The sequence below is a fragment of the Propithecus coquereli genome, unplaced genomic scaffold (genome assembly GCF_000956105.1).
Source record: "Propithecus coquereli isolate 6110/MARCELLA unplaced genomic scaffold, Pcoq_1.0 Scaffold291, whole genome shotgun sequence".
Lineage (NCBI taxonomy): Eukaryota > Metazoa > Chordata > Mammalia > Primates > Indriidae > Propithecus > Propithecus coquereli.
In genome coordinates, this window is record NW_012148519.1 from 922,696 (window position 1) to 948,098 (window position 25,403).

The following is a 25,403-nucleotide window of genomic DNA, read 5'->3' on the forward strand; positions in this document are numbered from 1 at the left end:
GTATACATATACCACATTTTATTAATCCACTCATGTATTGATGGGCACTTGGGTTGTTTCCACATCTTTGCAATTGTGAATTGTGCTGCTATAAACTTCACCTTTTAAAAGTTCTTTTCATGTATTAGCTAGAGCTTTACAGCAACCCTGAGTGGTAGGTATTATTAGCCCATTTTTACGATAAAAACCCGAGAGGTCAAAGAATGACTTGGTCAAGGGCACAGACAAGAGAGAGCTGAGAACCTCTCAAAGACCCCTCTTCCCTCTTCCACAGCCTAGGATTTGGCCCTGGCAGCCCCCAGCCCAGGCCACTCACGCCTCCACCAACTTCATCATCGTGGGCTTCATCTTGAGCTCCTCCACAGTGTCGGCCACAGCCTGCCTCACAGCCTGCAGAGGGATCCACGTGGGACGACAGAGCGAGGGGACGCAGGGGTGTGCATGTAAGTGCTTCACAGACCTTTCTAAACACTTACTTTGCCCTACATAGAGTCCCTGCTTTGAGTCTGGTTGAGGAAGCAGACAAGTAAGTGTGGAATTACAGTACTGCGTAGGGTGCACACAGGAGGGTCTGCTGACTCAGTCTTGGGTGGTGGAAAGATATCTCGGAGGAAGTGACGCCCCAGCTGAAACGTGGAGGGTGAGTAGGAGTTCATCAGGCAGAGGGTAGGGGGCAGGCAGATTTTGGGGGCAGAGGGGAGAATGTGTACAAAAGCCCGGAGGCAAGAGAACGTGCGGAGGGACGAGGAGCTGAAAATAGTTGAGCTTTATGTGGTGGCCAAACCGACTCTTCAGAGTGCCTCTGCATAATTCCACCGTGACACAGCTAAGGCAGGACATGGTTGTCCTAAGCACAGCTGGGGTGTGGCTGAGGGGGCCAGCGATGAGAGATGAAGCTAGGGAGGTGGGCAATATAACATCCTGAGGGCACTGGGAGCCAGGGAAAAGTTTTATGCAGCGGTAAGACAGTCTCATCTGCATTTTAGAAAAATGTCTTTGGAAATGCTGTGGTCAGTTTTATAATGAGCCATAATAAAAATAAAAGCAAAGGAACATAGAGGAAGGCAGGACTGATTCCAATTGGTGATTTGGGAAAGCTTCCCATGGGAGGTGTCATTTGGACTATTCTTGAAGGAACAAGATAGTATTTTGATAGGATAGAGAGAGGGGTTACTTATCAGTGGGAGTGAATAGTACGAGGCAGTTTTTTACCTTACAGAAGAGGGAGGGACGACTTGGCATTTTAAGCTGAGACACCTGCCTGAGCAAAGGCGATGTGGCTTGAAAACATGGACGGCCTTAGTCACACAGGGAGGACGTTAGGGCGAATGTGATACTTGAGGGTAGGGAGAACCAAGCCAGGAGAGGTCTCCAGAGAAGGGAAAGGAGGCAGGTTTGGACTGTCTGGGCTTGGGAGCTTTGGTCTCACTTACGACGAAGGGTTCATTGTGTATCTTCCTCCTGAGCAGGTCGAATGTGAGTTCCTCCAGTCCCTGTGCCTGGATCTGTTCCAGCCCAATGGTCTTGAGCATCTGGGTGGCTTCAAAGCGGTCCTGAGGTCAGGGGTGGGGGAGGTGTGAGAGATGAACTCCCTTCTTCATTCCCCAGCCCTATCGCGGTGCTGGGAAAGGAAGGGTCCAAGGCAGCCAGAGCTTACGTCAAGGACACTGGAGGAACACAGCTGGTCTAGGATGGCCCTGATGACTGCGGCTGAGGACACGTGCATCATCTTGACCAGCATCCTAAGTGCCTGTGAGGGGCAGGGTGGGGCAGAGTGCACAGGGCCTAGAAGCATCTGGATAGCTAGGTGGACTTGAGGGCTGAGCCTAGAACTGGTGAGGAACATGTGGGTTTCTTTTTCTCCTGCCTCTTGAGTGAGAACACAAGGTTGCATGTGTACCTATGTGCACATACATAAATGAACACCCATACCTGTCAAATATACTCAAACACATGTACACTTATATGTCCACATGACCCCATACTCAGACACGTTTATAGACACACAGGGGACCCTGCAGTGCCCCACCACCAGGATGCTAGGATCCAGACCCCCTCAGTTCCTCAGTCCTCTCCAGGGAGCCCAGCCTCCTGTCCCTCACACCTTCATCCGCTGGGTCTTGAGCCCTTTGCACAGGAACTGCAACAAGAACTCTCGGGCCATGTTGCTGTAGGGCTTCAGGAAACCCAAGCACAGGGCTGCCTCCAGGGCCATTTCATTCGATGACTTCTTTATCAACGCCTGCAGCACAGGTACCAGCTTCTCTTCATCCCCAACTTGAGTCCTCTAAGGGGGAGGGAGATAGGAGGGGAAGTGGGTTGGGATGGGGCTGTGTTGTCAACCAGGCTTTGTGCTTTTTTAATTTTAATTTTAATTTTTTAGAGACAGGGTCTTTCTCTGTCACCCAGGCTGGAGTGTAATAGCATGATCATAGCTCACTGCAGCCTTGAACTCCTGGGCTCAGGCCAGCCTCCTGCCTCAGCCTCCCCAGTATCTGGGACTACAGGCACATACCACTGTGCTGGGCTAATTTTTAAATTTTTTGTATAGATGGGGTCTCGCTATGTTGTTCAGGCTGGTCTCAAACTCCTGGCCTCAAGCGATCCTCCCACCTCAGCCTCCCAAAGTGCTGGGATTGCAGGCATGAGCCACAGCTCCTGGCCAGGCTTTGTGCTTTACAAGAGGACAATACTTCCAGATCATTCTCCTTCCTCCCTCAAATGAATCTCATGCCATCAGATTATTTCACCCACGCTGTCACCTACTCACTCCTAGGTCATATCTCCTCATTTCTCTATGACTTTCTCTCAGGGATGGATAAGTGCTACTCTCTTTAACACTTCTGATGTCTTAATTCTTGGCATTAGAAAAAAATAATGCATGAAAGTGATCCAACACCTCTCCTCCAATAACCATGTCCTGCACTCCGCCTCAGCCACTAATCCCTCAGAGAGGTCATTACCCACAGCTGCAACTTCTCCATAATCTCCGTTTCATGGATCCCACTCTCTGACTGTCACCTGTTTTTCCAGCTCACCTCCCAACACCAACAATTGTTGCTCCGCAAAGGACTGACAATCTATTGAGCCTGCCATTGCTCCTCACCTCGTTCCCTCTTTACCCAGCTTGAAATCCATGGTGCTGCTATAGCCACACCCCTGCCTCGCTCTTAAGTGCTTTACCCCTCTTGCCTCTTTGTGCTCCCTGACAGAACTGCAATCCCGGTCAAAACCAACTCTCCACTTACTCTGTGCCTGCGTTTCCTGGAGAAAGACACACAGTCATGATGACTGACTTTGCTGTAAATGCATGAACGCAAACCTCATGTAAACCCTTGACGCCGCCTGGTAATCGTGCTGTTTTTCCCTGGGCAATTCTCTTTCTCACTCTTCCTAGTTCACACCCTTTCCTCTGGAACCTCTAACACTTGTTCCTCTTTCTTGCTCTCAGCTGATCACCTTGTTTTCTACTTCACTGAGAAAATAAAAGCAACCAGAGAAGATGTGCCATAGACACCTACCACCGCTCTATCCAACTTTCAACACCTGCACCCACCAAAATGGTGCCATTAAGTTAATCAACGATTCACAACTTGTTCAATCCACGTATCAATTCTCAGTCCTTATATTACTTGAGACAGTTGATTTCTCTCCTTTCCTGGATATATGTTCTTCACTTGATTTTCAGAACACCACACTCTTGGTTGTCTTCTTACCTCATTGGCCACTTCTCAAGATTGATTTGTTCTTCCTCTTCTCCCTGACCTCCTAACATCGGGGTGTCCCAAAGCTCAGTGATCTCATCTAGTTTAGTGACGTTAAGTGCTATCTGCATGCCAATAACTCCCAGATTTCTTTCTCTAGTTCAGTCTTCTCTCACAAACTCCAAATTGTATATCTAACCATTTACTTGCTATCTCCGTTGGAGTTCCAGTAGTTTTCAGACATAACTTGTCCAAAATTGGATTTCTTTTTTTTTTTTTGTGGTTTTTTTGTATTTAATTTTTATATAAAAACTAGACTTCTGCTGTTACCCCCAAACCTGTTCCACCTGCAGCTTTCTTGACCTTAGTTGATGACAACGTCATCTTTTCAGTTGCTAGGCCAAAAACTTTGGCTTCATCCTTATTTCCTTATTGTCTTTTACAACTCACATTCAACCTGAGTTTTACTTTTAAAATATCTCCAGAAATTAATCACTTCTTGCCAACTGCATTGTGACTACTGTGGTCCAAGCCACCATGACCTCTTGCCAGGATTGTTTCAGTAGCCCCTGATTTGTCTCCCTGCTTCCACTTTTGGGCCCCCACTCCCAATCTTTTTGTAACACAGTAGTCAGAATGAACCCTTTGAAATATAAGGGTTAGATCATGTTATAGCTCTGCTCCAAAGCCATGAATGGCTCCCTATTTCACTCAGAGTAAAAGCCCAAGTACTTAACACAGCCCTGAAAGCCACATATGATCTAGTCTCTAGTTAACTTCTTTAACCTGACCTGCATTTCCTATTGCTCTGTTTCTACTCCACTTCAGCCATACTGGCCTTCTTGCTGTTCCTTGACCATATCAAGCATGTTCCTGCCTTTGTCCTGGTCCTTCTGCCTGGAACATCTTCTCTCAGATATCCATAAGGCTAACCCCCTCATCTTCTTTATGCCTTTGCTCAAATGCCCCTTCTAAACGAGGCCTTCCATGTCTACTGTATTTAAAATTGTAACCCATCCCCATCCCCACTTGGCACTCCTGATCACTCTTACCCTGCCACATAATTTCTCTCATTGTATTTGTCATCTCTAACATACTACATCATTTTCTTTAAATGTATTGGTTATTGTGTGTTTCCCCCCCACTAAAATATAAGCTCTACAAGGGCAAGGATCTTTGTCTGTTTGGTTCACTGATGTATCCCAAGGGTCTAGGACAGTGCCTGGCACGTGATAGCTGGTGAATGTATATTTGCTGAATAAATGGATGAATAATAATGGATTCTCTTACATGGAGCAGTAATGGGATCAGAGTAAGAGGACCCTAAAGGGAAAAAACTGTGAGTAGTGTCAGAGGACTCTCTTGGTCCCTCTCCCCTCTAGACAGAGGTTTTACTCTAATAGGTTATTTTAGGGATAATACTGATGGTTATCATTTAAAGACCACAGGCACTGTACTAGGTGCTTTACATACATTATCTCATTTAGTCTTCTCAACAGTACTATAAGACAATTACAGATGCCCCTTGACTTATGATGGCACTGTGTCCCGATAGACCTACTGTAAGTTGAAAATATTTTCAACTTATGATGGATAGGTTTATTGGGATGTAACCTCACGGTAAGCTGAGGAGTGTATTGAAGTATTGTTTTTGCACCATTGTAAAGTTGAAAAATCATAAGTTGAACATCGTAAGTCAGGGACCATCTATGCTGTCAACATTTTAAAGATGAACAAACTGGAGTTCTGCAAGTTGACTTTTCAGACGTTGTCTGGCCAGTAAGTGGTCGAGCCATATGCTTCTATTCAGCTCCACAGGGAACGTCACAAGAACAATGTCATCCTCTGTCAACACTGAGAGCTAGGTCTCCTTCTTCCTGACCCAACCCCCAGCCAAACCTATCAATTTCCTTGTCCTGCTTTGCCCCAATTACAGACTATGCTCCCAATCACCTTATCTTTAGGGACAGCAGCCCAGGAGTTCAGAGCCATTCGTAGCCCCGCCAAAGTCTCCAACTTTTGACCCTCATTTTGTCCCTTCAACTGTTTGATGAAAGACTGGATCACATGCTTATTCAGGCAACCTGGACAGGGAGAGTCCTCAAGTCAGAGCAGAGCCTCAGGTACCGCTTCCCTCCGCAAGGACCCACTGAACTCTACTGTTCCTGCAAGACTTAAAGTTCCAAGTACCAGGTGCCAAGTTGTCGCCCATCCTCCCGGACACCAGAGCAGCTGGCTGGGCGTGAACACAATCCCAGGAGCTCTCCTTCTCCCTCCCTCCCTCCAGTCTCTTCTCGCTTTTCGCCCCATCTTCCTCTCTGTGTTCAGCGTACCTAGGATCGTTCCCAGACCTTGCCAAATGCTAGGTTGGGTGTATGCTCCCCTCCCTTTTGTCCTTACCCAGAGGAGAAAGTGGCTGCACTTTCATTTTCCGACCTCCCCCAACTTCCCACTCAGGGAGAGGACGTACTCACCTAGGATGGCCAGGGTTCGATAGGCCTCACACTTCACTTTCTCTGGACCAGTTTGGGCCTAATTTAAGATGCGGGTGGTAGAAACACACAGTAAGGTGATGGAATGTCAGAGATTTAGGGGTTGTCTCAGCTTAACTTTTCATTTGACAAAAGAGGAAACTGAGGCCTATAAAGTGACCTGTGTATGCTCAAATACAGAATACAGGCAGGATGGTGCAGTGGAAGGAAAAATAACTTGAGAGTTAGACATTTGTTCAAGCCTATCTGGTGTCTAGTAGCTACTTCTTACCTCACTGGCCACTTCTCAATATTGATTTGTTCCTCCTCTCCTTGGATCAACTTAGTGTTGATTGGGTCCCTTGGCATCTCAGAGCTTCCATTTTCTCATTAGAAAAATACAGATACTAATACCTATCCTAGTGTTGTCATAAGATGGAAATGAGGTTATGGATAAGAGTGCATGCTCCCGATGGCAAACTGATATACAAGCACGGGGTGTTTTCGGTTCAGCTAGAGAATGTACTCAGTCCCAGCTTTCAGGCTTTCCTGGTTTTTCAGTCCGATGTCTTTTCTCTTAGACCAGGGGGATCTTCAGAGTCCCCTTTCCCCATCTTTTAGATCCAACTGCTATTCCAAGAGGTCAAGGGCATGAGATGGGGGTATTCCACCCACTGGTGGCTCTCTCCTTACTGGATCTGACCCATCACCGTGGCACCTTGGCAGCCTTGTCTGTGCCCAGATGCCCACACTCTACACATCAGAGACCTTGCTTCCTCCTCTCCTCAACTGTACATGGCCCCCAGACTCACCGCCTGCCGTAGTGCCTCCATGACAAACTTGTCGCTGATGCCCAAGCACCCCAGAGCCTGCAGGAAGAGGGTGGAGGAGAGGGAGGAGACCTTGGACACCACCCTGGCAGTTACCATCCTCTGGACACAGCTGGAGTTTGTGCTTGGAACCCCACCCCCACCCCCACCATCCACCTCAAGCAGCTTTTTATGTTCCAGCTCAGCCAACTCCGAGGTGTCACCACTGTCCTCTTCCTCGGCCACTTCTCACCTGTGCTGCATAGAACTGCTCATCCTCTCTGGGAGAGTTCAGGCTTTCTGTGAGTTCCTGCCCATCCAAGGCAGCCAGTAGAAAGGAAGAAAGAGAAAAATAGTGTTATAGAACTTCAGACTAGGAGCTCATCCAATCCCATCCCCTTTCCTTCTTCCCCTCCGTTTTGCAGGCAGGGACTGAGGACTGAAGGATGGTGTGAGCCCAAGGCAGGGGCACCCGCAGGGAGGGAGTCTTTCCATTCCCTCTTCCCACCACGGTCCTGACCTTTAATCTTTGCCACTTCAAGGGGTCCCCGGTAGGCTCTAGGGGCTTGGATCCCACCTGAGATTTTATAGTCAACTTGCTCATGGAGAGATGGAATTTTTCGATGTGGGTATCCTCTTTGAGGTACCTGCGTGAGAAATTGCACAGGCAGTCTTTGCCCCCTTGCATCTTCCCTTCTTCGGTTGCAAGCCCACCTCTGCCAGGGGGCCTCAGCCCAGCTCAGAGATGGGACCAGAGGAAGACAGATGAGGGCTTGGTGATATCCACCTGAGCCCATAATGGCCACCCTTCTACCCCAGGGTCCTCTCTGGGACCTATAGGCTGACGTGCCCCATTCCCTGGCCCATCCCTTCCTTGTCCTTCCTCTCTTTCCTAGAAGATGTGGAGAACGAGGAGAATAGGGAGGTGGACAGAACACACCTAGGGTGATCTCTTATTTTCCGCAACATCTTTGGGGCCTCCCGTTTCTCTCGCTGGCCATACAGGGTGTGCCAGTGTATGTAGATTTCAGGCTTCTTCGAGCAGCAATAAGGAACCGAGTTTGGCTTGCTTGGGTGCTGCCTCCAGCACTCCGGACTTGGGGGGAATTCCTCCTGTGGCACCTGGAGGGTATGAGTGGCAGAACAGTCAGAAGGGTCCCCTAAGCCCTTACTTGTGGAGGTAGAGGGAGGAAGGGGTGAAGGGAGGGGAGGGCAGAGTGAGACAGATGCACTCAGCCTCTCATTTGGGCTGGAGTCACAGCTGCCACCTAATCCACTGCATGACTTGCACGAGTTACTTCATCCCACCAAGGTCTCAGTCTTCTCATCTGTAAAATGGAGCTAATAATTTTTGATCTGTTCCCCACCCAAGGTGGTTGTGAAGATCAAAAGAGACCCAGACTGTGAAGCCATTGGTGATCTGCAAATCGATCTGAGTACATAGTTTGGTTAGTTAAAGATCTCAAAGTTCTTTGAAAAGGTCATTCGGGTGGGGGAGACATGGAATAAAGGTGGGGGAAAGACAGGCTACTGCTCATTGAGATATTTATTGGAGTACCTACTATGTGCCAAGCACTGTGCTAGGTGCTAGGTTGCAGTTGTCATCCCTGCCACTTAACAGCTTAGTTGGGAAAGCAGTCTTTCCCTCTCTCTCTCTCTCTCTCTCTCTCTCCTTTCTGAGATGGGGTCTTGCTCTGTCACCCAGGCCGGAGTGCAACGGCACAATCATAGCTCACTGCAGCCTGAACACCTGGGCTCAAATGATCCTCCTGCCTCAGCCTCCCGAGTCGCTGGGCTTATAGGCAGAAGCCACTACACCTAGCTCCAACTTTCTTTAAATAATCCACCTCTCAAACAACTTTGAAGCAGCTGCTCTGACTGCAGTGGGGTATTTTGGTTGGGCCAGGGGCTTTCTCTGAGGATTTGGCCGGGGGATTCATCCCTGTCTCTTCTCAAGCCTTTCTATCCTTACAACAGATTCCTCTGGGCAATAGGGAAAAGGGGCCTCAGCCAGTGGTTCCCAGCTTGGTGACCGAAATCCTAATAAGGGTTCTCAAGTGATTGACAAGATTTCAGAAAATGGAGCATTGACTCGTGGTGACTAGAGTTGCCAGATTTAGCAAAAACAAAAACAACAAACAAAAAACAGGACGTCAAGTTAGATTTGGATTTCAGGTAGTGAATGAAATATTTGGGACATTTTTTATTGAGACACAGTCTCACTCTGTCACCCCGGGTAGAGTGCAGTGGCGTCATCATAGTTCACTGTAACCTTAAAATCCTGGGCTCAAGTGATCCTCCTGCCTCAGCCTCCCAAGTAGCTGGGACTACAGGCACACCACGATGCCCAGCTAATTTTTCTATGTTTAGTAGAGATGGAGTCTCGCTCTTGCTCAGGCTGGTCTCGAACTCCTGAGCTCAAGCAATCCTCCAGCCTTGGCCTCCCAGAGTGCTAGGGTTACAGGTGTGAGCCACCTCGACTGGCCTGGGATGTGTTTGTACTAAAAAAAATCTGTTGTTCATCTGAAATTCAAATTTAATTGGGCATCCCATATTTTATCTGGCAACCATAACGGTGAGGCCGCTGTGTTACCTAGTATTAATAAAAGTTACTTCCATTAGTAGGCACTCCCTGCAAACGCAGGCTTTATAAACTTTGTCTCATAGCATCTCTACAAAGGGAGGTTGGGCCATGACAAAAGAAGCTCCTGAGGCCCAGAGAGGGACAGTGACTTGTCCAAGGTCACACAGAATTAATGACAGCTCTGGGGTGAATGTCAGTGTTGTGTGAGCTGGCCTGAACAGGACGGGACAATTTTCTTCCCTCCTACTTTGACACAGCTCTCAGGGTAGCAAAAGTTAGGGGTCTTACCTGGTAGCGGGACAGAGGCAGGTGAACAGGAGCTGTAGCTTTTCTGAGTTCTGGCGAGAGGGGTGAGAGTGTGCGGATCAAATGAGACAGCAGTTGCAGTGGTGGGTTAAAGAATCGTTCATTCAGCATTTAGTGAGTATCAGTACCAGGTATTTTGCCAGGCACCAGAGGGCTAAGGAAGGCATAATTTCTGTCTTTGAGGGGCTCATAGTATTCTCGTTTCCTGCTACTCAAAATGTGTTCCACGGAACAGCAGCATTGCCATGGCCTGGGAACTTCCCCAAAGGCAGACCTCAGGTTCCACCTCCGACCTGCTGAATCAGAGTCTTAATTTTAACAAATCCCTAAGCGACCCCTTTGTACATTGAAGTTTGAGAATCTCTGGTCCAGCAGGTGTTCTCAGCCTTGGCAGCATAGTAGAGTTGTTAGAGGGAACTTTTAACACGCCTAGGCCCCACATCAGACAAATTCAGTCAGATTCTGTGGGGATGGGGCCTGGGCATTTTGGAAACCTCCGAAGATTCTAATGTGCCGCTCAGGGTGAAAACCACTGGTCTCATTCGGGTTCTGTAGCGTGAGTGTACATTAGAATCACCTGGAGACCTTGTTAAAGCAGATTTCTGAGACTCATCCCCACAGCATTTGATTCACTGGATCAGAGGTGGGGTCTGAGAATTTGCATTTCCAACAAGATCCTGCTGGTCCTGGGACCACATTTTGAGAACCGCTGGTCCAGCTGGTGAGACAGAATGATTCTTAGTGATTACTGGAAGGTAACGCGTGTGAAGGTAGATGTAGGCACAGGTGGTACAGATGAGGGGCACCTACCCTGGCTGGGAGGATCGGGAACGTTTCCCAGAGGAGATGGTACACAGTTGAGTCTCCAGTACGAGCAGGAGTTAGCCAGATAGGTAAGGGGAAGAGCATCGGGCACATGGAATACCTTATGCAAAGACTTGGAGGTGTGAGAGCTGGGGTAGAGAGTGGGCTGCAGGTGTGGGAGCTGGGGAGACACACAGCTGTCCCATCTTAGGGGGCTCTGTAGGCCCTACTGAGGAACTGGAGCCACCACAGTGTCCAAGAGCCTGCCCTGCCCTTCCCCATGGATTTACTGAACTCACCCAGACCCTTGCTTGGGAGCGGGAGCCTGGTAGCCTTTCTTTTTCAGGCCCCTGCCCCTGGCTCCATTCCTGTCCATTACAGCCTCACCTTTGGTCCTGTTTGGATATTGCAGCCATGGGCATGTCAACATTGACCTGGAGATGTCAAGGACATAGCCTGATTTTTCAAAGGCCTTCTTCTTCTTCTTCTCCTCATGGGAGGGGACCTGGGCAGCGGGAAATACAGAGCTGTCGGGGGAGTGGGGGGGCGCCTGGAGGATACCCGTCCTCTGTGGCATGAGAGCGACTGGTGAGGGGTCCAGACTTCTGGAGGTAGAAGCTTCCAAGTGCTGAGCAACCAGATTGCTTTGGTAAATAGAACACACAGGTTCCATTCTTGAGCCCCACCTGTCTACTGGCCTGTGGACTTGAGCTAGTCACATTACCTCTCTGAGCTTCAGTTTCCTCATCTGAAAAGTGAGAAAGTCATGCCTGTCTGGCTAACTGGAGGGGCTATGGTGAGGCATAAATTGGAAAAAAAAATCCAAGCATTGGTGAACTGTCAAGCTCAGGTAGGCCAATGGTAGTTAGGGTCAGGGTTTGTTCTTAGGATTGGTCTCAGGAAAATGGTGGGCAAGTCCCTTTATACATACACAAGAGACTGAATTCTTATCTGTGGTGTAAGGAGCTGCCTTTCATACCTCCTACTTCTGCATATGCTGTTCCCTCTGCCTCTCAGTCCTTGCCATTCCTTTTCTTTTCTTTTTTCTTTTTTTTTAGAGACAGGGTCTTGCTCTATTGCCCAGGCTGGAGTGCAATCATGGTGCAATCATGGCTTACTGCAGCCTTGAACTCCTGGGCTCGAGTGATCCTCCTGCCTCAGCCTCCTGAGTAGCTGGGACTACAGGCAAGTGCCACCACACCCTGCTAATTTTTTAAATTTTTTGTAGAGATGGGGTCTCGCTCTTGCTCAGGCTGGTCTCAAACTTCTGGCCTCAAGTGATCCTCCCGCCTCAGCCTCCCAAAGTGCTGGGATTACAGGTGTGAGCCACCATGCCCAGCCCCTTTCCCTTCCTTTTCTACCTGTTAAAATGTTCCTCACATCTTTCAACGGCTACCCAAATGTTATCTCATCTCTGAAGTCTCTCTTCTCCCCCAGTCCCCCTCCCCACCCCACAGTGTGACCACTGCCTTTTGTACAGTTTCTTCCCTGTGTTTGTCATATGTTTAATCTGCTCATAGGTCTGTCTTCCTCACTGGACTGTGAGCTGCCTAAAGGTAAAGATTGTGGTTTGTGGCTTATTTACCCCTCGATTTCACTCCTCCTCCCCACCCCGCCCCCCCAGCACCTGGCACACAGCAGGCAGCTCAGTGTAGCGAGAAAGCATGGGTCTCTAAATCATTAAACATCACCAGGAAACTGACATCACGTGCTCCGGTGTGATGCGCTGAGAAAGACATCATCCATGTGGTATTCCTACCAAAAAAGTTTAACTTGAATCTAATCGTGAGGAAATAGGCAAATCTGAATTAGGAAACACTCTACAGAAATCTGATCTGCACTCCTAAAAAATATCGTTGTCTTTAAAGACAAAAAAAGTATGTTAAAGGACACTAAACAGGCATGACAGCTAAATTCAATACGTGTACTTAATTAGATCCTGGATTTAAAAAAAATAGCTATAAAGGACATTATTGGGACAACCGGGGGAATTTGATTATGGACTGTGTATTGTGTCGTCGTTGAGTTTTCTGCATATGCTACTCATTCTGTGGTTATGTAGCATGCCTTATTATTAGGAGATACATACTGAAACTTTTAGGGCTGAAGTGATATCACACCTGCAACTTACTCTCAAATGGTTCAGAAAAAGATTGTATGTACTGACCATACACACACACACACACACACACACACACACACAGATAAAGCAAATGTGGTAAAATGTTAATACTTGAATCTAACTGAAGGGTATATGGGTGTATGCTTGCAAATTTCTGTAGGTTTGAAATTTTGCAAATTAAAGGTGGGGAAAAAAAGCATGGGCTCTTGTCATTAGACCTGGAGGATCTAAATCTTAATTGTAAACCTTCTTCCCTGACTTTATTTTTCTTTGAGCTGCAGGACGTTGGGCAAATCATTTCCCTCTCTTGCCAAGGGTTTTCCTGACTACAAACAGGGCTAATAATAGCACCTGCCCTGTGGGGTTATGAGGCTGAAAAAGGAAGACGGACGTGAGGGGCTGAGCCAATGCCTGGCACGTAGTGAGCACGAGGCTGATGTTAACTACGGCTGCGACCATATAGTTATCAATGTACATTCACCGGAAGAGACACATAGACGGGAAGGTGGGAGTAGTCCCACCTTAAAAGTCCTGGTGCAGTCGTGGAAAATCACAAAATACCTCATTCTCCTTATCTGAAAGACTTGAGGCATGTGGGATTGCCATTCATTCCCGTTATGGGGACAAGGGTGGTGGGTCCCACTGGAGAAAAGGTCAAGGGTGGGCTCAGGTGGAAAGGCCAACCCAAGTCTGAGGAAACAGGGAGGCTCTGTGGCAGAGAGTGAGATAAACTCTTGGGGACTTGGGGGTGGAGATGTGGTGACGGTTGTCCCCCAAATGCCCCCCAGAGTGGATGAGTCACTTAGTTACTTTAACTGCTCTGCCAGCCTATGCCTCCTTCTCAGAGAGCTTTTGCTCTCAGCCCTGCTTACCGGGCAGGGGGCCATGGCCCCCAAATCTAGGCTGGTCACCAGATGTGTGCAAGCCCCTGGACGCCTGCATGCTTAATGCTCATGGGAAGGAGGGTTCCCGAGGAGGAAGTCAAACCAAGAGCCAGCTTTGTAACTGCAATGAGAATTTTAATGGAAAGCCAATTTTTCATATTTGCCTGTCGGCCCTTGTGAGGAGCTGAGATGGGAGCTCAGGAGCTCAGTCTTCCTTCCTTCTTTGCTCTGGAGGCACACTGACGTCCTTCCTGGTCGCAGAGCCATGGCCAAGCCAAGGAGCCTGAAGCTCAGAGCCTAGAGATTTCCTTTTGACAAGGCAGAGCTTCAGTAGCTTGTCCCGGCTTTAGGTGGGGGAGGCTTTTATAAGTGCCGCTGTGTGGCGGCATCTGTGCCCTCCAAAGAGGCGTTGGAGGCAGGGGACCGGGAGGAAGCCTCCCAAGCTGGCAGGCTGGTGAGGACAAGAGCAGGCAGCAACAGGAGAGTTTGGGCAAGTTTGTGTTCGAGGTGCCCTCCACCCTAGCTCATCTCAAAAGAGTTGATGTACTCTCGAACCCACTTCTTCTCTGGGTTGGCACACACCTGGCGGTTCTTTCGGGTGATAAAGCTGTGGGAGAGAAGGAGAAGAGGGTGAGAGCTTGTCAGCACTAAAACAGTCAGCTTGAAGGATGAGGTAGATTAGGCATAAAGTAAAATAATGATGGTACTGGGGTAGGGCATTTTCAGAGCTCCATAAGATTTTATTTGTGGCCTTTAAGGAGAGGACATTTCCTATGCTGGTTGGATCAAAGGGCTCCAAGCCAGAAGCAAATTTGTGTGCATTTTAACTCTCCTGCAAACACAAAAGCTAAGGGGATTTGGAGCCTTGGAGGTCAGGGTTGAGTCAGCCAAGCACTAGCCTTTTTTCAGCCCATCCTCTGTTCCAGGCCCTGTGCTGGATGCTCAAGATGCAGAGAGAATAAAGTGTCCCCCAAGAACAGAGTCCTGACTAGGTGGGAGACAAGAAGTACTTAAAAGAACACACCATTTGACTTTAGATAACACAGTGCCTGGCACAGAACAGACACTCAGCAAACGAATGCACGAATACAACTATGCGTGGCTGGGGGGGTGAAAGGACAGGAACCTGCGTTTTGATTTCACCACTTATCAGTTGGACCACGGTGTGAAATCATTTAGGGCCTCTGAGTCTATTTGCTAACCTCTAAAATGTGGATAGAAAGAATTCCTCTTTTTGCACAATTGTTCTGATGCTCAAATGATAATGCGTGTGAAGTTTTGAAAAGTACCATTAATGTGTTTTGTTGTTAGAATGCTGTGAGACCACTGCTTTGGGGTGGCCCGGAGCAACATGAGACCAGAAGTCCTGGTTCTGGATGCTGTGGCTCAGAGAGCTTGAGGACCCTGAGATCTTGGCAATGTCAAAGCCCTTCTACCAACGAAGCAGCCACAGTGTGGAGGTCTGTGCGAGTTAGAGGCCTTCTCTCTACAGGTGTGGATGGTATGAGCGGGACGTATAAAAGGTGAGAGCCTGGCTGCCGGAGACCTGGGCCTTGCAGGAAGTGCTGTCGATTAACACGTTACTTCTGGCTCAGCCCTGCCTGCTTGGCCCTTTCTCATTTTGGCTTCTCTGTTAGGATATTTTCCTGAACATTTTTTTTTTTTAATTTGAGCATTGATTTTACTTAAATTAGAACACCAGATAAAATATTTCGGAGGTTCTCGTAGGAAGAAAATTCACTATTTGTTGTACAGCTGTCCAGAAATTTATTTTCTAACTCTTATTGAGCCAACAGTATGCCACGTTATTATGTTACAACAAACGAATTATGTCTCGAAGAACACAGGAAATGTATAATTCAGCCTTTGCTTTTGTGATTACTGTCATATTTTTAAAAATATAAATGTATTCCCTTTGTTGAAGTATTATGCTCAAATATGTTCTGATTTGCTATGTACCTACCTCATTTAACTATCTTATCATTCATTCTTTGGTTTGATATTTTCATCTTTTCTATAAGCACATATCAGTGTATCTGTCAAAGTCACGAGGTTTGTGTGGTTCTCCTGATTCCATGCTTAACAGCATTTAAAAAAATTTTTTAAAAATTGTGGTAAAATGCATATAACATAAAACTTACCATCCTCTGTGTGCGAGCAACTTACGAAAAAAAATTATCATCTTAATCATTTTTAAGTGTATCCTACACATTCGTGAGCCCAGTGTTTTCAGACAAAGTGAAGGCTCAGGTTGTTTGTTGAGAATGAGGATTTCTTGGTTGCTCTTTGGATGCTATCGTGGATGTTCTGTCTTCATCTTTCCTGCGCCTTGCTCAGAGCCACTTGGTCTCTCTTCCTCCCGCCCCGGGGTGCTACGATGAGAAAAGCAGCACAAGGGGTATTCTGGGCTCTCCTGTCTCCTAATGTTTGTTTTCTTATTTGGGGTGGTGTGGGAGCCTCAGACACAGACCCTGCCCTTGTTCAACCAGGCGTCATACAGGAAATCCTGCCAGACTTGCCATCCCCTCTCCTTGGCACCCTCAGCCTGTGGCTATGAAGCCAAAAGGCCAGGAAACCAATACTTGAGGTTTCCTCAAGTATGGAGGAAACAGAGGTTGCTCAGGTCTCCACTTCCTCCTCCTTCTGGCAGCCTGTGCTACCAAAGAACAGCCCCACTTTGCCATGTCTTTCCTCCTTGCCCACGTTTTCAGCACCCTTTGCTTGCCTGACTTCCCTCCTTCCACCTGCTCCTTAAGAGCAGATGTTCTCAAAGTTGCTGCCCTTTTCTCTGTGTTCTTTTCCAGGTCTCTGGCCCCAGGCCAGGCACACAGTAGATGCTTAATGGATGTTTATTGAATGAGTAAGTGAATGAATGAATTGCGTTCATTCCTTAAGTCTCACCTATGACTTTTGCACATATGATACACTTAGATGATGATGATAATAGTAAGTTAACACTTAATTGTGTACCTACTGTGTGCCAGGGAATATTCTAAGAATTTTATTATTCTCATTAAGGATGATTATGACCCAGTGAGAAAAGTGCTTCTATTACCCCATTTTGCAGATGAGCAAATTGGGGCACAGAGAAGTTCAGTGAGGGGCCAAAGCTCACCAAGTGGCCTAGCTGGGGTCCTAACACAGGCAGACTAGCTCTAGAGCCAGTGCTCACCAAGACTAGGCTTCACTGCCTCTTTTTTATTGGAAGACCCCTTCCTCCTACAAGAGAATGTCACATCTCTAGCCCCTTTTCTCAGCTACCAGCCCTTCGTTTCACACTCCCTGGTGGGCATTTCCATAGGGTTGTCTTGCTGGCACCCTGGCTCTTTCTTTTGTAAAGAGCTCTTCCTCGAGACTTAAGGGGGTTCCACACTTCTCCAGCCACCTGGGTTGAAACCCTAGCATCACCCTCAACCCCTCTCTCTTCCTTGCTCCTGGCCTCAAATCACCTGTTAGGGCTTGCTGGTTCCATTTTGAAAGGTTTCTCACTCCTGGGCTGGGGGCGATGGCTCATGCCTGTAATCCTAGCACTCTGGGAGGCTGAGGCGGGAGGATTGCTTGAGGTCAGGAGTTTGAGACCACCCTGAGCAAGAGCGTAGACCCCTGTGTCTACAAAAAATAGAAAAATTAGCCGGGTGTGGTGGTGCTCGACTGTAGTCCTAGCTGCTCAGGAAGCTAAGGCAGGAGGACCATTTGAGCCCAGGAGTCTGAGGTTTTCGTGAGATATGATGACACCACTGCACTCTAGCCAGGGAGACAGAGTGAGACTCTGTCTCCAAAAAAAAAAGGAAAAGTTTCTCACTCCTGTCTCTCCTTCAGGCATTGTTTCAGCCTCCAACACTACTCACATGATAAAGACAACAGCCTCTTAACTGGACGCCTATTTTCTAGACTTCCCCTGCTCATTTTGCACCTGACAGCTCTAGCACTTTTGCTGTGTTGTCCTGATGTTGGCTATGTGGAGACTCTACATAAACCAAAGTAGAATCCTGGGGATGTTCCCCCTGCCTGTTATGCCCCGTCCCACAGGCTTTTCTCTCCCTGTCCAAATCTCTCCTCAAAGAGCACCTTTTGCAGCAAACCTTCTCTGAATCCCTCTCCTAAACCCCGAAGCTGGACGCGTTGCCTCTCTCCTCCCTTTGTAATGTCTTTTGCTGGGGCCTCTAGTCATGGCTGGGTCTGTCTTACCCTTCTTGTTAGGTTGTGAGCCCCATAGGCAAGGGCTGGGACGGTGGTTTTATTCACCTCTGCCTGCCCATAATGTGTGCTCTGGGAAGGATTTTTTTAATTTTGAAAAATACTTGTTTTCAGATAAAATTAGTAGTGCGAAATATTACGACTATACTTTGAGAGATTCATCAGACCCGAAGTCCATCTTTCAATACCTGTAACTTTGCCAGTGCCATGAAAATTTTTGGATTAAAAGACCTCACCCTTATATAGGAAACTTCATGATTGTACCATTTTTTAAAAAAGTCTCTATCATCTTAAATTTCTTAAGGAACTATCACTAATGACTTTGCTATAGTAGAAAGAGGAGGCTCCAGAGACAGCTCCGTCCCTCACTCACTGTGTAGCCTTGACTAAGTCAACAGACCTCTCTGAGTCTTAGTTTTGTTACCTGAAACATGAAGAGAATTATACACATGTGTCAGGGCTGTTATGTGAAATCCCTTTTTTTTTCCCCTCTGTACATGGCTTTTATTATTTACATAATACAATATAGCATCAATGCCGAATAGCATGATTATGTGCAATACATAAATACGAACTATCCGTACACATCTGCAGATCTAACTCAGAACTAAAGTGCATAAAATTGAAAGCAAAACTGAATACTTTAAGAATCAAAGTACAAACTAGGATGAACACTGCAGTAAATCCGTAGTGCCCTGTGTTACAGAGAAATAATGCACATAAGACATTTGACACACAGTAGGCATTTCTTCCCTTTTTAAGAGACAGGATCTCAATCTGTTGCCCAGGCTGGAGGCCAGTGGTACAATCATAGCTCACTGCAGCCTCCAACTCCTGGGGTCAAGTGATCCTCCTGCCTCAGCCTTCCAAGTAGTGGGACTTATAGGCATGCACTACCACGCCTGGCTGATTTTTTAAATTTTTTGTGGAGATGAGGTCATGCTATGTTGCTCAGGATGGCTTCAAAGCTATCTTCTATCCTCCTTCCTTGGCCTCCCAAAGTGCTGGGGTTACAGGTGTGAGCCACCACACCCAGCCGGCACTTCCTACGTAGTAGCAATTATTATATTTTTTCAAATGTATTAGCTTGCATATTTAAAGGTGAATCTCATTTCATTGTTTCTTCTCTAATGGATGGTTTTTCTTTTCTTTTCTTTTCTTTTTTTTTGAGACAAGGTCTCACTCTGTTGCCTGGGCTAGAGTTTAGTGGTATCATTATAGCTCACTGTAGCCTCCAACTCCTGAGCTCAAGTGATCCTCCTGCCTCTGCCTCCCAAATAGCTGGGACTATAGGCATGTGCTACCACACTTGGCTAATTTTTCTATTTTTTATAGAGACGGGGTCTCCTCGCTCTTCCTTGGGCTGGTCTTGAACTCCTGGCCTCAAGTGATCCTCCCTCCTTGGCCTCCCAAAGTGCTGAGGATTACAGGTGGGAGCCATCATGCCTGGCCTGGGTAGTTTTTTTGTTTGTTTTTCTACTTGACTGCAATTAAGCCCCTGACCTCTGCCCTCTCCTCCCTAGTTCGTCTGAGGTTTAGGTAGATTTGATTGGATGTGGAATAGGAGCCACTCTAAGGCTCTTAACCGGAAAGGGATGACTGAGCTGATCTTCTCCATGCAGGGTCATTCCAGACCACGTTCAAATAAAAGCCATAACAGTAAAGATCGAAGTCCTAGGAACCTAGTCCATTAGACTGGGCAGGATCCTCCAAGAACACCTTGTCTAGTCCTCTTACATTATAGCTGGGGACTCTGAGGCTAGAGATGGAAGAGCCATGTCCATTTGGGCAGCTGGATGATGGACCCCGTCAGAGGGCTTCTGGGAAGACTGGGCCTGGAAGCAAGAGGCATCCCTTTCTCACCCCCCTGGAGGGCTGCATGGGGCTGGGACTCACACGACTGCTGGGTTGGAGCACTTGCCACTGGTGTAGAAATACTCCTTGACGTGGGTGCGGGGCAGTGGGCGGGAGATGTAGGCAAAGCAGCAGGGTGTGGTGTCCGAGGCATCTAGGAGAAGGAAAGAAGAAAGGAGACCCTTTTATTCATTGCTAATATACACTAGCCATTGTGCTGGGCACTTTATATGATTTATTTTGAAAGGACTATTATCTTCCTTAGCAGAAATTGAAGCCCAGAGAGGCAAAGTCACTTGGCCGTAGATACACAGCGGTGGAGTGGGGATTCCATCAGAGGACTGAGGAGGTCTCCCCAAGCCCTTATCTAATCCACTTCCCAGCAGAGCAGTAATGTTTATCTTCCCAGCCAGATAGAGCTGGGTTTGAATACCAATTTCCCCATTTCCTAGCTGTGTTCCCTTGGGCAGGTTACTTAACCTCTCTGGGCCTCAATTTTCCCACCCGTACCTCAAGGACAGCTACTCAAAGAATAGGTGTGAGTACTAAATAAGATGATATATGTAAAACGATCAGCACAATGCCTGATCCTTAGTAGGTATTTAATTAGCTTTTCTTATCCTCTGACAAGCCCCATTTTTTCCACTTGTGAAATGAGAGAATATGATGGTCTCAGGAGGGTTTTAGTTAAGTGTTTAGAAGTTTCTTAGAAACCCTGCGTGTGACAGGCATGAGTCAGTCATATTTCAAGGTCAGCTTGAGCTACCCATGATGACTAATATCCCCAGCATCAGGCCACTCTCAGTGAGCACCTGCAGGGCTGGAGGGTGTAGACCTGCAGACACAGACAAGCTGATCGGGGAGTCCCTGCCATAAAGCAGCTTAGAGATCTGTCAGGGACAACAGGCCATCGGGGTAAACAATGCATACGAATGTAAATAATGGGGTGCAGACAGTACATGCTACAGTCGGAAAGAGGGCAGGGTCCGGGCCAGTCACTGGGATGGCGTGGGCATTCTAGGCAGAGGCTCCGGCCCCACGGGCTGTGGGGGTCAGGACCTGGACTTACATGGGGAGGCAGAGGTAGGAGCGCAGAGGGCGGCAGCGGTGAGGACGACAGCGAGGGCGGCCGCGGAGACCTTCATGGTACCTGTGGGCAAAGGCTGTGGAGATCCGCGTGCTGTCTCGGGGTCCTGTGCAGGAATCCTCCGCAGCGCAGCCTGGCCCTTTATAGGGGAGTCCGGCCCAGCAGAGAGAGGCCTCCACCCACCCAGGGGGAGTTTCCAAAATAGCCGTCAAGCTCTGGCTGATATCATAAGTGAAATTGCACAAAACGGAAAAGAAAACTGAAATAGCCTCCGGAAATTCGAGACTCTCTCTCTCTTTCTCTCTCTCCCCCCACCCCCTACTGCCCTCCCATCTAGAGTGAGGACTAAATAAGATGATATATGTAAAACAGTCAGCACAATGCCTGATCCTTAGTAGGTATTTAATTAGCTTTTCTTATCCTCTGACAAGCCCCATGTTTTCCATTTATGAAATGAGAGACTATGACTGTCTCAGGAGGGTTTTAGTTAAGTGTTTAGAAGTTTCTTAGAAACCCTGCGTGTGACAGGCGTGAGTCAGCCATGTTTCAAGGAGCCCCCTTTGCCCAAGCATCGGTGGAGGAAAGCTGTCTCCTCTGCCCGCAGCGCCAGCTTCGCCTTCCAGGGCAGGAGTCTTCCCCAGAAAGCAGAAAGCTGCTTCCTTGGGGACAAGGAGGAGGGGCAGTTAGGACAGGATCAGAAGCCACCGGGTCTTTATTTGATTGCCTTCGAAGTTCCTGCTCATTCATTCATTACAGATTTATCTCCCTTCTCTCATGCAGGGAAGGATGTTATTTACCAGGTGTTTTATCCAGCAGGGTCCTTTGGACATATAATCCCCAAAAGAGGTGAGAGCACCCACCCTATAATTGCAGCAGTGGATCTGAGCTGGGCGTTGGGGACCTTTTTACCAGATGCGAGTTGGGGTGATTCCTCTTGGGGGAGCTTCTTGCTTTCATCACAGCCACAGGGTCACCCCCATTTACTTGCTAAGTGATCTTTGGGAAAATTGCTTAATGTCTTTTTTTTATGTAATATTTTATTTACTGACATCTCTGAAACATGCCAAAAGTCATATGGTTAATAGAACTTGCTATGCTCACATGTTGCTGAACATGACAAATTTCTTCAAAAGTTATTTTAAGGTGGTGCCTTCATTCCATTCTTGAGGAATCAGCTTGTGAACATTACATTTAGGTGGTAAAATTCGGCTTACGAATATAAGATAAATATCAAATAATACCACATTTCTGGCTTACTGGAAAATATAACAGTTGTGACAGTCACGTGTAACACCTTAGTTAAGAGAGAAAATGGACAGGGGTGTCACAGAGTTATGCAAAGATTTTATGGTTGGAATAATCTTTAGCCCTTCTGTGAAACTATAGATGAGAAATATGTAGTAAATGTTTCTGTAATATAGTGGTTTCAGTCCATTATAGTGATCATCATTCCATTCATGCATTCAAATAACTGCTATTGTTTCTGATCACTGAAAACCAGATTTTGCAAAGCTAGTCGTTGCTTAACAAGCTGATGATATTACAAATCTCTTACACTAAAAATTGCAGCTTAAATCTGGAAAGGTTAAGGTAAAGCATACTTATTATTCATAACTACCTTTTTAGATATAAGAAGACTATGCTACTGTACATAATCAAGTATATTGTGGTGTATAGTTAATTCCGGCTACCATATTTTATATTTATTGGTCATCAATATCACAAATTTTATGCTCCAGAAGAAATATATCAATCTATTGAAAATGATTACAGTTCATTTTCTTTTAAAGACAGATCAACTAAATTGATGGAAGAACTGGCTTTTCTTGATATGTTGTTTTCAAATTACTGATACAAATTTATCAGAGAATTATATATTTTACCCAACATCAAATAATCCACAGAAGTTTCCAAGATAGATGCAATTCTTTATTTCCAAAAATAAATAAAGGCTTTCTCACTGAAAGCATTTACATTCCTAGCTCTCTAAAGCAAATATTAAAAAGAAAATACAGGCCAAGCGTGGTGGCTCACGCCTGTAATCCTAGCACTCTGGGAGACTGAGGCAGGAGGATCACTCAAGGTCAGGAGTTCAAGACCAGCCTCAGCAAGAGTAAGACTCCATCTCTACTAAAAATAGAAAGAAATTAGCTGGAGAACTAAAAATATATAGAAAAAATCAGCCGGACATGGTGGCACATGCCTGTAGTCCCAGCTACTCAGGAGGCTGAGGCAGGAGGATCGCTTGAGCCCAGGAGTTTGAGGTTGCTGTGAGCTAGGCTGATGCCACAGCACTCTAGCCCGGGCAAAAAAGAAAGAAAGACTCTGTCTCAGAAAAAAAAAAAAAAAAAAGAAAATACAAAAATGATCTCTTGGCTTTTGAATACTCCACTTAGTTACATAAAGTATTTTCTGTCCCAAGATTTTCTCAAATTCAAAAGATATTTACTTCCTAACAACATGACAAAGAGAATCCTCATTTCAAACCGTTCAGTCTGCTTCCATGGCAACACTGCAGGATTCCTTGGCTACCATAAGTCTCATTAGTTGACCGGGGAATTTCTCAATCTTCTTTACATCTTGAGCTTGGTCTATTCTATACATCAAACAAACTAAATCATCTGTTACTGTAATACACAAACTCCCATCTGAACGCCTGTATTTGAGAAGTGCATGCGCCTTCGTAGGCTCCGCAATGTAGAGCTGGTAGAGCTTCTCAGCCGCGCGCCTGAACTCCTCCCAGGTGTGGTACTGTGGCATCGTGGCCCAGGGTGGACCAGGACCAGGGTGGAACAGGAGAGAGGTAAGACCTCGGGAGCAGGCCCACCCACCTACCTACCTACCTACCTACCTGCTGCAGCCACTGACTGACACAGCAGTCCCTGCTTGGTGTCTTTAATGTCCTTGTTTATAAAGCAGGATATTTGGTTACAGGCTTGTTGAGAAGTGTAGGGGGAGAGATCTCTTGCAGCATATACTACCATTATTAGCTACCATTTACTAGGGCTGATCCTTGCCAGCCGCTATTCTACCAGCTTTGCGTGTGTCAGCTCATTTACTATTCTTGTCCCCATTTTATGGATGAGGAAACCTAGTAAATGCTGGGATCCCATCTCATTTCTGAGGTCTACTTGGGCACAAAAGTTACAGAATGTGGAAGCTTCAGAGGACTTTAAGCATCATTTTTTCCATGTTCTTCAGTTGCAGAGGAGGAAACCAAGGCCTGGTGAGTAAGAGTGACTTGCTAAGAACACACGGCGAATGACAGTGTTTGGATCAGAATCCAGTTTCCCTGGCTCCCACTTCAGTGCTCTGGCCACAGACTACTTTCCAACATGAAAGGGTTCATGGCTGGGGACATCCTTGAAACTGAAGCCACGTGGAACTCCTGCATTAGAGCCGGGGTCCTTACTCCATTCCAAAGCGTTGGATGCAGTAAATCTTCATCAATTCCTGTTTGGGTGGTTCAGAATTAGTGACAATTTGGGCTGGGCTAGGCTGAAATTGGCTTCCAAATAATCTAAGAGAAAAGTGTTTATTGACAGTGACAAAAGCGAACAAACTTAAAAAAATTGTAATGCTATACTGAGAACCTTTTCTGTTAGCAACTGTCATATGTGTAACTTGGTGGCTGAGGGTGACTAAGTCACCCAGAATGGGAAGACCTTGTCACATTTCTTCCTCATGATGACTTTGAGGCAGAGTGGTTGTTATTCTCACTTTATGGGAGAGAAAACTGAGCCTCAGAAGGGACAATTAACATCCTCAAGGTCACACAGCTGGTAAGTGGGATGCGAGCCCCAGGTGTTTCTGACAACCATGCCCAGGCTCTTCTCAGGGACTCACATCGGTGAGGCAGGTAAAAGTTATCAAGGAGTTTCTAGGTGCCAGGTGCTGTTCTAAGCTCTGGACAACAAGCCTCTCATTCCCTCCTTACAACGCATTAATCAATTCACAATGGAAACATAATTTTGGAAAGCACGGCCATCTCATTTAAAGAAACAAATTGCAAGCACTTTTAGAAACGTGTGTCCATTCACACAAAAATGTTCTGTCTATTTTAATTGTTTCCTTCACACAGCCCCCTTTGGTCTAACTTAAATTACCAACATGTGGGAGGCTGTGGAAAAGGTGGTTTAAGAGCAGGGACTTCTACTCATTAGCCAGGTGGCCTTGGGCAAGTTACTTCATATCTCTGGTCTCAGTTTTCTCATCTGAAATCAATGATAATAACAATAGCCCCTCACACAGATGTTGAGACAAATTCCTATAAATGTGCTTATGCTTGTAACATTCTTAGTATGATTCCTGACACATGGTAGGTACTTAATAACATAAGCTATTATTATCATGTTATCTTTTTTTCTTTTTAGAGACAGAGTCTTGCTCTGTTGCCCAGACTGGAGTGCAGTGGCACAATTATACCTCACTGTAACCTTGAACTCCTGAGCTCGAATGATCATCCTGCCTCAGCCTCCAGAGTAGCTGGGACTATAGGCATGTGCCACCATGCTGGGCTAATTTTTCTCATTTTTTGTAGAGATGGGGTCTCACTATGTAACCCAGGCTGGTCTCAAGCTC

The 25,403-nt window shown here is 46.7% G+C and overlaps 3 protein-coding genes across 3 annotated transcripts in view; all 3 read right to left on the reverse strand.

Annotated features, from left to right (window-relative positions):
* Positions 1–11,299, reverse strand: part of HEATR9 (HEAT repeat containing 9) — a 13,208-nt gene extending 1,909 nt beyond the window's left edge. Inside the window, exons 1-12 of the mRNA XM_012648663.1 lie at positions 11,066–11,299; positions 9,857–9,906; positions 7,925–8,106; positions 7,505–7,631; positions 7,238–7,294; positions 6,988–7,044; positions 6,179–6,236; positions 5,658–5,788; positions 2,105–2,287; positions 1,658–1,750; positions 1,434–1,553; positions 317–390 (exon numbers count right to left, since the gene is read on the reverse strand). Of these exons, the coding sequence (XP_012504117.1) occupies positions 317–390; positions 1,434–1,553; positions 1,658–1,750; positions 2,105–2,287; positions 5,658–5,788; positions 6,179–6,236; positions 6,988–7,044; positions 7,238–7,294; positions 7,505–7,631; positions 7,925–8,106; positions 9,857–9,906; positions 11,066–11,255 (1,322 nt within the window). The 5' untranslated portion in view covers positions 11,256–11,299. The remainder of the gene's footprint in view (positions 1–316; positions 391–1,433; positions 1,554–1,657; positions 1,751–2,104; positions 2,288–5,657; positions 5,789–6,178; positions 6,237–6,987; positions 7,045–7,237; positions 7,295–7,504; positions 7,632–7,924; positions 8,107–9,856; positions 9,907–11,065) is intronic.
* Positions 11,300–13,811: 2,512 nt separating this feature from the next.
* CCL5 (chemokine (C-C motif) ligand 5) lies at positions 13,812–20,963 on the reverse strand. Its single transcript, XM_012648657.1, has 3 exons — positions 20,805–20,963; positions 19,778–19,889; positions 13,812–14,291 (listed from the first exon to the last, which is right to left on the reverse strand). The coding sequence occupies exons 1-3, from the start codon at positions 20,878–20,880 to the stop codon at positions 14,204–14,206; spliced, it is 276 nt and encodes a 91-aa protein (XP_012504111.1). The 5' UTR covers positions 20,881–20,963; the 3' UTR covers positions 13,812–14,203.
* A 2,349-nt stretch (positions 20,964–23,312) lies between these two features.
* LOC105813832 (signal recognition particle 9 kDa protein-like) lies at positions 23,313–23,582 on the reverse strand. The gene has a single exon (XM_012648632.1). It carries the CDS (start codon positions 23,580–23,582, stop codon positions 23,313–23,315), a length of 270 nt encoding a protein of 89 aa, XP_012504086.1.
* Positions 23,583–25,403: the final 1,821 nt, after the last annotated feature.

Coding starts and splice junctions, on each gene's coding strand:
- CCL5 (XM_012648657.1), bottom strand. CDS start 20,880: ATGAAGGTCTCCGCGGCCGCCCTCGCTGTCGTCCTCACCGCTGCCGCC. Junction 19,890..20,804: donor TCCTACCTCTGCCTCCCCAT/GTAAGTCCAGGT, acceptor TCCTTCTCCTAG/ATGCCTCGGACACCACACCC. Junction 14,292..19,777: donor TGCTCCAACCCAGCAGTCGT/GTGAGTCCCAGC, acceptor TCTCTCCCACAG/CTTTATCACCCGAAAGAACC.
- LOC105813832 (XM_012648632.1), bottom strand. CDS start 23,582: ATGCCACAGTACCACACCTGGGAGGAGTTCAGGCGCGCGGCTGAGAAG.